Genomic DNA, 10,970 nt, shown 5'->3' on the forward strand with positions numbered 1-10,970 from the left:
CGGATACCTCGGAGATATTTGCTGTGGGGAGAATGGTGGACGCTAGGCGCATCGCACGTAAATAAAAAGTCTTGCACCTGCAGGGGTGTAGTTTAATCAGCAAGGCGAGTGGAGACCCTTTAGTTGAGCTCCATATACGCTTGATACCCACTTAGATGCCGATGAATCGTATGATCAAATCTTCAACTAGGTCGGGGAACGCCCGACAAACATGGGTTCGACAATGGCGGTTCCGAGATGCATATCGCAGGGTCTAGACACGGGACAGGAGGAGGTTGAAAAGGACCCATCAAGTCGAGTAGACAACTCCCTTTTTTCTCTCATCAGTTCACTCTTCGCATACCTTTCCAGATATCTCCTTTTAAGCCAACCCAACGCCCTCTACATTCAAAATGTCTGAGCCTGTTAGCAGGTATTTATTCCCATTTCTACTTTCTATCCCCTTTGCAACTTGGCCCTCTATCCTTTGACCTTTGCCTTCACCTTCATTCTCCCCTCATGTTTAGAACAAAGTCCCAAAAGATCAAGCAGAAGCAGAAGGAGAAGGAGAGACAGTCTTCCGTTTCATCTGGGGTGGGCTACAATGGAACAAAGAATTCGTCCTCGTCAACCCTACCTGTCCAATCCTCGGACCTAAAGGGTGCTATGGATTCAACACCATCGCTAGTGACTCCGGAATCAAAGCCAGAAGCGCCTGTTTTATCCGAGCCTGAGCCTGAGCCTGAGCCTAATATCCCTGTCTCATCGAAGCAAGCTGTTTCGACTCTAGCTCCAGCTCCGACTTTGACTCCTCCGCTTCCTCAATCAGCACCGACTGCTCCCTCTGAGCCTGTTGCTTCTATTCGGCCAGAGGAGACAGTCACTGCTCCTGTTTTTGCTTCTGCTTCTGCTTCTCCTCCGAAGCAAGCTTCTGTTGCTTTTGAGCCTCCGAAACATACTCCACCAAAACTTACCGCTTTCGTTGAACCCGAGCCCGAGCCCGCTGCTAACAGTCCACCACTTAGCATCCCCTCGGAGTCCCGCCCCATCGGCGGCCGCCGCGGCAAGTCTGATGACGATGCAAATGGCACCACAAAGGGTGGCGAATTGGTTGCTGGTAACACTGGTGGTATCTCCAACGCAGGCCTGCAGATCCCCGGCCAGCTGCTCAACGAGGACGAGAAGAGCGCTTTGAAGATCAAGATTCACCTTAACCTTCACGCTAAGGTTCGTCTTGACCTTGATGCTCAGATCTACGGTGATGTTGTGATTGGTCTGCTGTAACGCTGAAGATACGTCTTGACTGGTATGTTCCTTGGAGTTGATTATGTTGATAGATTTGTCTAATTATTTCTAGGAAATGAGCTCAATGTCTACAAATGTATATACGCGATCCAGAGTATGAGTCTTGGACTTTGTGATCGGCTGAAAATTCTATATGCAACATAAAGACAATGCCTCGATTTTCTCGCAATTATTCTTTCTTAATAGCAGTAGAGTAAAATCTTTCGGTCGTTGGATTACACAATTAGCTGTGAGGATTGATTTGCCTCAAGTGATATCGTCTATATGAGTATGTGATTTTGGTTCAAAACAACCGACGAGCTACCCGCTTTCTAATTTTAGATTAGACCTTCGCTATACTTTGGGAGGCGAAAGTTAACATTGGGATATTCATCATCAGAAACAACAACAACTCAGACAGTGTGTATGAAATATTCCATAAAGAGTATCTATATGCAATCAACACTCGAATATTCATGATCATCGAATCCAAGTTCTCTGCGCGTGCAATTTGGAGCCTCAGGGCCCATATTCCCAAACAGGACTAGCCCCGTCCCTGAACCACGGAGGAAGCCGCGCATCAATCAAAAGATCCGATTCTCGAACGCCAAGAGGCTATCGCAAGGCTAGACTAACCCTTGGCAAAACCTGAAATCAAATGGCCCCCAAATCTACAAATTTCTTTAATCAGGGGCGATCTTTATTTTAAGGGTCTGATAATTGCTTTCCCCCAACCTTTTTTTACCGTCATCAAAACACCACACTCGTTTAACACATTCGTTACCAACATACACCATGGGAAAAGCATTTCCAGGCCCTGAAACGGGCATTTGGCGAATCATTCTACGCCTCATCTCTCTTTTCGGCTCTGTTTTCGGAATTATCGCCTCAACGGCTGGAACATATTACCCTCTTGACTCGTTTTGGTACTACCTATTCGTAAGTCAACAAACTACTATTATGAAGAAAGGTGTCGCGCTAACAAAACAAACAGTTTAGCTTGTGCGGACTCTGGTCTTTGATTGCTCTTGTATTCCTCTTTTGCAAGCGTGCCCCGCACCCCGGCTGTTGTATCGCTTTCGACTTGCTTTTGATCTTTGCGTCTGGGTTCCTCGTCGCTGTTGCCGCTATCGGGGTTTCCTTTGAAGATTATCGTGGGATGGGTCGCGATATTGCTACGTTGGTGTTCGCGGTCTGTGTCTTGTATGTTTTTCTTGATGCTATATCTGAAGATTGTGCTAACCTTTACTTTTTAGTGTGGCCCATTTCATGATGTTTGTTTTGGCTTGTATAGACGTTCACCACAGGCGGAGGTTACCTAACCCTAAGGCTCCTTACCGGGAGGTTTCGCCCGATGAGGTATGATGAGATGTTTTTGGGTCGATGGTGCTCGGGCAAGATTGCTGCCAGGTTGGCACCTGCAATAGACGAGGCTTGTCGGTTCCATTTGTGATATGAGAAGCTATATTGAACAAAAGATGGATGGTGGACATGTCCTTTATACTAGGCATCGCCACTAATTATGTCTGTCTACATTAATATAATGCTACAATTTCCTGGCGAGCAACTGAAAGCGTCGCAGCCTTTCTTGACTTCCAGGGTTATTTGCCAAATCATTCTTGTGACACCTTGCGAGTTCTATACCCTCGTTTTGCATAGGCTGCTATTAGAAATTTATCAAAGGTTGGCGTCTTTCATTTTTGAGTAGATATCATGACTTGGGCCTGAAAATGCTGGGAACTATAGTTCCATAAAAAGGGCTATCCTCGACTCGCACGAGGCCAAGTTTCAACTGGCTTGAACATGCCACTTTGCCCACGGCATACGATATAGTCTTTCCTAGGTTGTTAGGCAGTAGCGAGAGGGAGATAAGGCGTTTCATCAGTGAGCGTTTCATACATGAAACTCGTACACATGACGGCACTCTGAAATACAATATCGGAAGGCGATAGAGTACAGTTCGAACAAAGTTCCTATGTTAAGATAATAGTACAAGGCGAATTTTGAAGGTACAAATACAACAATTACATACACTTCTATCTATACACTTCTCAGGATCTACTGCCTCTAATGTGCATGTTAGAAGCCACCCCTAAGCTCAGCCAAAACGGCCTTTTGTCTCTGAGCAGACATGTTTTCAAACCGATCAACACTCATCACGAATGTACCACGACCAGCAGTCAGACTGCGGAGGTGCTTCAGATACCCAACCATCTCCTTAAGCGGCACCTTGGCGGTGATGTTGCGCTGTCTCGAAGCAGACACAGGCATTTCAATACCGACCGAAGGCGCCTCAAATGGATCAGCGGGTGCATACACACGTTTCAGGTCAATGGGAGGAAGAGAATCGGAAGAGTCCGTAGGAGCTGATACATCATCGTCCAGCGAAAGGATGTGTCCACCCCGTGAAGAGGAGATATCATGAACAACGGAGCCTAGACTAGCCTCGTCAACACTGATAATGACGTTCATGACTGGTTCCATCATGACTGTTCCCGCGCCAGTAAGGAGATCTCGAAGCGCGGCGGAAGTGGCCTGACGCGATGCGGCTGAAAGTGCCGATGTAGTCGAGTCGCCCCCGAAAAGATGCTGAACTGGGTCGATTGTGAGTGTCACTCGGGTGTTGTGCATTGGGAAAGTAAATTGGGGTCCACGTGCGAGCGCTGCCAGAGCGCCGTTTTGCAGTGATGTGCGGAGGGTGTTCAAATCCATGCCGGGTGGAAGAAAGGGACTGGTTTCTTCCTCGTTCCTACCCATCTCCACCTGCAAACCTGGGGCGCGGATGATAATTTGGTTTCCTTCGATGGTTTCTGCGAGAATTGTCTCTTCATCTGCGGCTTCGGAGACACTTTCTTCATTACAAGGTTCCACCATCGCCGAGCAGCCTGCTTTGCCTTGGCGACCTGCGATCTCTTTCTCGAATATCTTAGTGACGGTGTTTGAGGCGCCGAGGGTAGATTCCCGGTAACCGATTTCAATGCGACCCATCGATGCCTTGGCCTTAAGGTCACCGATCAGACGGTCACGGGCAATTTCGAGGTGCAATTCTCCCATTCCACTTAGCAGAGTTTGACCAGACTCTTCGTCTACACTGACATGCAAGCTGGGATCTTCTCGCAAGAGCAGTGAAAGTGATTCTTGCACTCGCTTTTCTTCACTTAGGCTATGAGGTTCCACGCTGGTGAAGAAAACGGGCGGTGGTACATCGATTGGGCGTAATTGAAGTGTGGTCAGTGGCTCAGGAGGCGTGGGTTTGTTACCTGCGTATGAAAGCAGGGTGTCGCCCGTTCGAGCGTGCTTCAGACCGACCACGACACCAATGTGGCCTGCAGGAATGGAATCCACTTCCACTGCATCATTGGCGTACATCTTCAGTAAGCGAGGAGCACGTTCAGAGAGGTGCAGGTTTGTGTTGAATAGCAAGCTATTGCGGTCAAGAGATCCCGAATACACTCGGACGTAGACCAAGACGCCCCGCTTCGGGTCATTGACCACTTTGAATGCCAGTGCACAGCTGTTAAGTTTGGCGATGGCATCTTTGGCATTCATCTGAAGATTCTTCTTCTTTTTCTTGCCCTTACCGGAGGTGCTGGATTGTTCGCTCTGCTCCACGATAAGATCGCCTGAAAGCAGTCGTCGCAAGCCTCCCTTGACACCTCCAATACTCACTTCGGGATCCGGTGCCTCTGGTGGGCTGGGAAGAAGATTGACCACAGCATCAAGCAAGGGCTGCACACCCATATTCCTGAAGCTGGCACCGGCAAATAGAGGAACGATTCGACTTGTGGGGTCAAGTACGCAGCGCCGGAGACTGTCGATAATGTCTATTGAGGGCACTGCCAAATGATCTTCGTACTCGAAAAACTTCTCCACCATGATTTCATCCTTCTCACTCAGAAGTTCAACTAGAGCAATGCGAGCTCGTCGGAGTTCCTCTGCTAGAGCCGGTTCTTCTGCATCCAATTGTTCTAGGTTCATCATTTTCACAGAACGGCCGTCTTCTCCTTCTTTCCACTTGAGTCCCTGAAGGTTGATGGCATCTGCAATGCCAATAAAAGGCCCGTTTCCTCCTTGAAACCAAGGAATGTGGCATACTGCGGGATATACAGATAAGCGAGAGCTTACTTCCCGTACTGTTCTGCCAAAGGCAGCACCATCACGATCCAGCTTGTTCACATAGAGCACTCTGGGGATCTTATAGGTACTGGCCTGATTCCAGACTTGCTCTGTCTGTGCCTCAACACCGGCAACTCCATCCAAGATACAGACAGCACCATCTAGGATGCGCAAAGACCGCATGACCTCGAAAGTGAAATCCGCATGTCCTGGGGTATCGATAAGGTTGATGGTATGCGAATTTACTGAGCGAGGCACAGATGGGTCTTGAGTCACAGCTCGACCTTCAGCACCATCTCCAGGAGGCCAATGAAAGGTGATAGCAGCGGACTGAATCGTGATTCCACGAGCGCGCTCCGCGGGTAAGAAATCTGTTACAGTCGAACCCTCATCCACATCACCAATGCGCCGAGTAAAGCCGCTGTAAAACAGCATGCGCTCGGTGGTTGTGGTCTTTCCCGCGTCAATATGGGCAATAATGCCAATGTTGCGAGTTCGCTCCAGAAAAGCTTCATCTTGGCATTTTGCCATTGACGTTGAAAAGCATTGCGCCCGTTGAATTTTAAGCTGTAGACTCTGGGCGCAAATATGGCTCTTCACAGGGTTAAAGGATGACCTATATAAGCCCATACAACGCACTCCCGATTGAGGGAGGCGTAGTAATGGAGCTACAACCATTGCCCAGGGTAAATTCTCTCCAAAGAGGGAGAAATATTGGCAATTTATGTAGAAATAGACATTGGCAATCTGCTGGAAATGACACACGGTTTCAAGGTGAATGAAGCTAAAGGGAAAAACGACGGAGCTGAGGGCGGGCTTGGCATTCCCAAGCGTCCATACGTAACTCGCTCCAACCTCCTTCTCTCTCCGCCTCTTCCATTGTACAAACGCCGGTGCTTGACTTGCACAGGCTCGTCATTTCGCTTTTAAATTGCTGTTTATTTGTCATGAGCTTTTAAACGACCATTGCTTGTCTATTATAGGTGCTCAAGGTACGTTCCTCATTTGGAGTTAGCCGGTGATTACTGTGGGGGTCGATCCCCAGCCATTAATACTGACGCCTACAATCCACAAGCAGCTCCTGACCCTTCAATCCCTGTGAAGCCGCTCCTTACATCAACCTCAACACAAGATGGACTACTCGGCTGTCTCGACTGATCCCGACCACCCCGCGGGCCCCTCGCCCTGGGGCTCTCCGCGCGCTGACCGCAACACATTCCCCGCCTCCAACAACGACATCCCGTCATCCCCTTTGCCGGGCCAGGACAGATCCGCGGAGGAGACAGAAGGAAGCCATGTGCCGGTGCCACAATCCCCAGATCTCTCGGCACAGCTTCAGAGCCCTCAATTAGGAGACCCGGATTATGCCGAGGGACAATCTCCCCTAGATGGCTCTCAGCAGCATTCACAGGGCCTCCCCACACGTTATCAGACTGGACTGCGCCAGAACTCTCGCCCTCCCGCGCCGGTATATAAGATTCAAGCCAAGATTACTAGCCTGGAACGGACAGGAAAGAAAGACCCCATTCTCCGCTTCGATGTTCACGTAGGTCGATTCTCCAAAAACACAGATGCACTCAACTTGGGCGGCGCACTGATTATCATACTTGCTATCACAGACCAATATTCCCAAGTTCCGTACTACCCAGTACCGTGATGTCCGCCGTACCCATGCCGAATTCTCCAAACTCGCCGACCACTTGATCTCAGCCAACCCGGAAGCTCTAGTTCCCGCCGTGCCACCACCAGTGACCCCAGCCGGTGCCGGTACCGACGAGGATGAAGCGCGAGTCAAGGCATCAATGCAAAGATGGCTCAACACTGTTCTGAGCAATGAAGTCCTCATCCACGATGACGAGGTCATGCTGTTCGTGGAAAGCGATTTTGGCTACAGCCCAGTTGTTCGGATGAAGCAACCAGCTACTGGAGTGCGTCGTAAGATGTTGAAGCAGTTTGCGCCTCCGCCTGATGACACACCTGAGCTCCACTCTGCTCGCCCAGTCGTGAAGATGTTTTACTTGGCTTCAATGGATACCAGTCACAAGGTAGACCGAGTTGTCAAGGGCCGTCGCGGTATGCTTGGTACACCTTTCTCAACTTTGGCGAAAACTAACAATTGTAGGTGTTGGTCTGGCCGAGTCCGATTTCGGAGTCAAGATTGGTCAGATGAGCGTGCAGGAGACGCATCCTGGATTGGCTTCTGCCTATCGCAAGCTCGGGAAGGTTATTCAGACCGTCGGTGACTTCCATGCTGTGCAGGCCACCGGGGAGGCCACAACCCTCGGCGAACCCTTAAGCTACCACTCCCAGGACGCTTTCATTGTGAAGGAGACGTTAACCAACCGTCACATTCTACTTCGCGAACTTCTCCAGGCCCGACAGACTGCTCAGAGCAAGCGTGCCGCAGCAGACCGACTAAAGGTCAGCTCATCAGTTCGCCCGGATAAAGTTGACGAGGCAATCAATGCTCTTGAGGAGGCACAAAGTCACGAAGATTATTTGACTAAGCGCACCCAGCGCGTCACTGGGAACCTCCTGCAAGAGAAGCGCCGCTGGTTCGACCGCACCTCCAACGATCTTCTGTTTAGCCTTCGCGAGTATACTTTGCGCCAGATTGAGGCGGAGCGTCGGACCTTGGCAACTCTCGAGAGCGTTCGACCCGATATCCGAGCCATCGATTCTTCTGGTGGTTTGAGTCGACTGGGCCGTGAAGCACACCCCGCACAACGCAGACCCAACATTGCCTCCAGCCAGGGTCCCAAGGGTGATGCCTGGAGTGGTGTTCCCCGCCGCGTTGATAGCGCCGGTCGTAGTATGAGCGGTAGCTTCACAGCTCCTGGCGAGGATGAGGGTGATGAAAACCCGGAGTCTGGCCCGGGACGTGTGCGTTCTACCAGCAAGGTTGATTCTATTGCTGAGGACGATGATGATCGACTGGATGCTCGCAACGCTGCAAGCCGGCTGGCTACCAGCACTTTCTGATCAAGTTGCCGAGTTACGTTTCTGTACATGTAGCCTGGACACGATTTCGTGATTCCCCTTTGCCTTTATAACTCGTGTCTCCTGTTATGTCTTTTCTTTGTAGGTCTCGGACCAAATTTTATGGTTATTCTGATACTCCAATCCTCCAAACAATTCATTCTTGTCAAAACTTTTAACTACACCTATCATCCTGTACTCCGCGCATCCCAGGTAGCCAATACATCTTCCAAGCTTTACCACAGGCCATTTCATATTTCATTCGACCAGACCTGCCATCTTCCTGCTCCATCTTCGGGAAGCTCATACCACGGTGCTTTCTCCTCCAGAAAGATATGCTTAGATGGCGGCGGAACGACCGTTCCATCGTCAATAGTCCCCGCCACTATTCCAATCACACCCGGCTCCGAATCTAAAGACATGCTAATAGTTGAACCGCAGCGAGGGCAGAATGTTCGTGAAGCCGTTTCACTCGATTTCCACGTCGTAGGATCGACTTCCCATTTGATTGCACTGACGGGGAAATGCACGAAAGCCTGGTAAGGGGCACCAGCTTGTTTGCGGCATGTTGTGCAGTGACAATTTACCAGATTGGTCGGTAAGATGCTGGCTGTGTAGCGGACGTAACTGCAAGCACAGCTTCCTGAGATCATCGTTTGAAAGTGGGGTGTATAGACAGGTGGTGTGGTGATGAGCTTTGACAGGGATGTATAGTTCCAAGTTGTTTTCGCGGGGTCGAGGTTGACATCATGCGGGGTTACGCGGATGCTATCTACGAGATACGGAGTACAATCGATGGAGCTGAATGCGGCTTAGCTTCTAAGTAGAAGTATACAGCCAGGGCCGGCCCTGTCTTGTTCATCAGTACGTGTACGTGCAATGTCGAAATCATCTCGGTGATTGTCGCGGTGTTTGGCATCGAGGTCCCCCCACTTTTCCCACTTTTGGATCCATTTCGGTCCCAGTTCCTCCATTCAGTGACAACCTTGGAATTTGATTTCAAAGCAAGTCGCAATTGAGTTGACCGGTTTTTATTTCAATCTTCCACTTCTTCTTACAACTTAATAGCTAAATCTCACGTTCTCCTATCCACAAATAACCACACTAGCACACAATATGGCTCCTCAGGTCTTCATGTAAGTTACCCCACTTCGGAGCCCAAGCTCTATCTGACCAGATCCATAGTACGGGTAGCACCGGTTACATTGGTGGTGATGGCCTTTACGCCATCGCTAATGCCCACCCTGACTGGGAGCTTTCAGCTCTGGTCCGTAGCAAAGACAAAGCCACTGTGCTGTCCAACAAGTACCCCAAGATTCGGGTTGTACACGGCGATTTGGACTCAAGTGATATCATTGAGGCAGAGGTCAAAAAGGCCGATATTGTTTTCCGTGAGTTTCCTTTTCTCTGAATTCGATTTAAGTTGCATAGCTTATTAATTTCTTCTCTAGACTTCGCTGACTGCGATCATGTCGCTGCTGCTGAGGCTATTGCTGCAGGCGCCAAGCACCACACCCCCGAGCGCCCACTTTGGTTGATCCATACATCAGGAACTGGTATCTTGACTGTAGAAGACCAGCGTGCGAAGACATATGGTATCGAGCGCCCTAAGGAATACAATGACTGGGATGGCGTTAGTGAACTTGTCAACCTCCCCTCTGACGCATTCCACCGCAATGTGGACGAGATCATCATCAACATTGGCAAGCAAAACCCCACCAGCGTCCGTACAGCAATCGTCTGCCCACCGACTATCTACGGCCAAGGCCGTGGGCCCGTCAACACCAAGAGTATCCAAGCTTATCTGCTAGCTGCGGCTGTTCTTAAGCGCGGAAAGGGATTCCTTGTTGGCAAGGGCGAGAACGTCTGGCACCAGGTCCATGTTCAGGATTTGAGCAATGTTTATCTCGCATTGGGTGATGCAGCTTCCGAGGGTGGTGGTAAGGCTACCTGGAATGACGAGGGATACTACCTGGCTGAGAATGGTTCATTCGTCTGGGGTGATATTCAGCGTGCGGTTGCTCAGGCTGCTTTTGAGCAAAAGTATATTCCCTCCCCCGAGGTTGAGTCTTTGGATGGTGAGCAGACTACGGAGGTCTTGTCGGTTGGTATTTATGCTTGGGGATCCAATTCTCGTGGTCACGCTCTGCGGGCACGAAAGCTGTTTGGATGGGAGCCTAAGCAGCCGAAGTTGATTGAGCTGATTCCTGAGATTGTTGCCCTTGAGGCTAAGGAACTTGGGCTGTGAGGATTTGCTCTACTGTATGAAACAAACACTTTAATGCTAAGATAAAATTGAGAGTGTTGAACCTGCGTTCAACTGTGGCTTAGATTCACTTCTAGTCTCTGTTCTTGCTCAGATTCCAATTCGGCCTGATATTCCAGTCTGAGGTGCACGTGTTGGTTGGAAGTATGTCGACAGTAGAGTTTAGGCAGTGATGGACATTCCTAAATGGGATTACCCGTTGAGGCGCCTATCGACACAAACTGTGTAATTATAAATCACTCGGAAAAACAAACAATCCAAAACTGAATAGGCTGCCACATGGTGGAAAGGTGCAGCTCTGAAATCGAGGGTGTGAATACTGGAAGTGAATGTTGACACCTCAGGC

At 49.7% G+C, this 10,970-nt stretch overlaps 5 protein-coding genes across 5 annotated transcripts; 4 read left to right on the forward strand and 1 right to left on the reverse strand.

The window, feature by feature from the left end:
• Positions 1–498: 498 nt before the first annotated feature.
• On the forward strand, positions 499–1,263 carry N7484_001326 (uncharacterized protein; the record flags this gene model as incomplete). Its single annotated transcript, XM_057111746.1, has 1 exon — positions 499–1,263. One exon carries the CDS (start codon positions 499–501, stop codon positions 1,261–1,263), a length of 765 nt encoding a protein of 254 aa, XP_056976483.1.
• Positions 1,264–2,058: 795 nt separating this feature from the next.
• On the forward strand, positions 2,059–2,628 carry N7484_001327 (uncharacterized protein; the record flags this gene model as incomplete). The annotated part of the gene is made up of 3 exons (XM_057111747.1): positions 2,059–2,202; positions 2,258–2,466; positions 2,520–2,628. 3 exons carry the CDS (start codon positions 2,059–2,061, stop codon positions 2,626–2,628), a joined length of 462 nt encoding a protein of 153 aa, XP_056976484.1.
• Positions 2,629–3,342: 714 nt separating this feature from the next.
• Positions 3,343–5,910, reverse strand: N7484_001328 (mitochondrial elongation factor MEF2; the record flags this gene model as incomplete). The annotated part of the gene is made up of 1 exon (XM_057111748.1): positions 3,343–5,910. One exon carries the CDS (start codon positions 5,908–5,910, stop codon positions 3,343–3,345), a length of 2,568 nt encoding a protein of 855 aa, XP_056976485.1.
• A 574-nt stretch (positions 5,911–6,484) lies between these two features.
• N7484_001329 (retromer subunit VPS17) lies at positions 6,485–8,361 on the forward strand (the record flags this gene model as incomplete). Its single annotated transcript, XM_057111749.1, has 3 exons — positions 6,485–6,925; positions 6,999–7,452; positions 7,502–8,361. Coding segments are annotated over 3 exons (1,755 nt in total), but the record flags the coding sequence as incomplete, so codon positions are not given.
• A 1,113-nt stretch (positions 8,362–9,474) lies between these two features.
• N7484_001330 (putative nucleoside-diphosphate-sugar epimerase) lies at positions 9,475–10,606 on the forward strand (the record flags this gene model as incomplete). The annotated part of the gene is made up of 3 exons (XM_057111750.1): positions 9,475–9,494; positions 9,544–9,749; positions 9,810–10,606. 3 exons carry the CDS (start codon positions 9,475–9,477, stop codon positions 10,604–10,606), a joined length of 1,023 nt encoding a protein of 340 aa, XP_056976487.1.
• Between the last annotated feature and the right edge of the window lie 364 nt (positions 10,607–10,970).

The sequence above is a fragment of the Penicillium longicatenatum genome (assembly GCF_028827895.1).
Source record: "Penicillium longicatenatum strain IBT 33135 chromosome Unknown contig_1_segment0_segment0, whole genome shotgun sequence".
NCBI classification, from domain to species: domain Eukaryota; kingdom Fungi; phylum Ascomycota; class Eurotiomycetes; order Eurotiales; family Aspergillaceae; genus Penicillium; species Penicillium longicatenatum.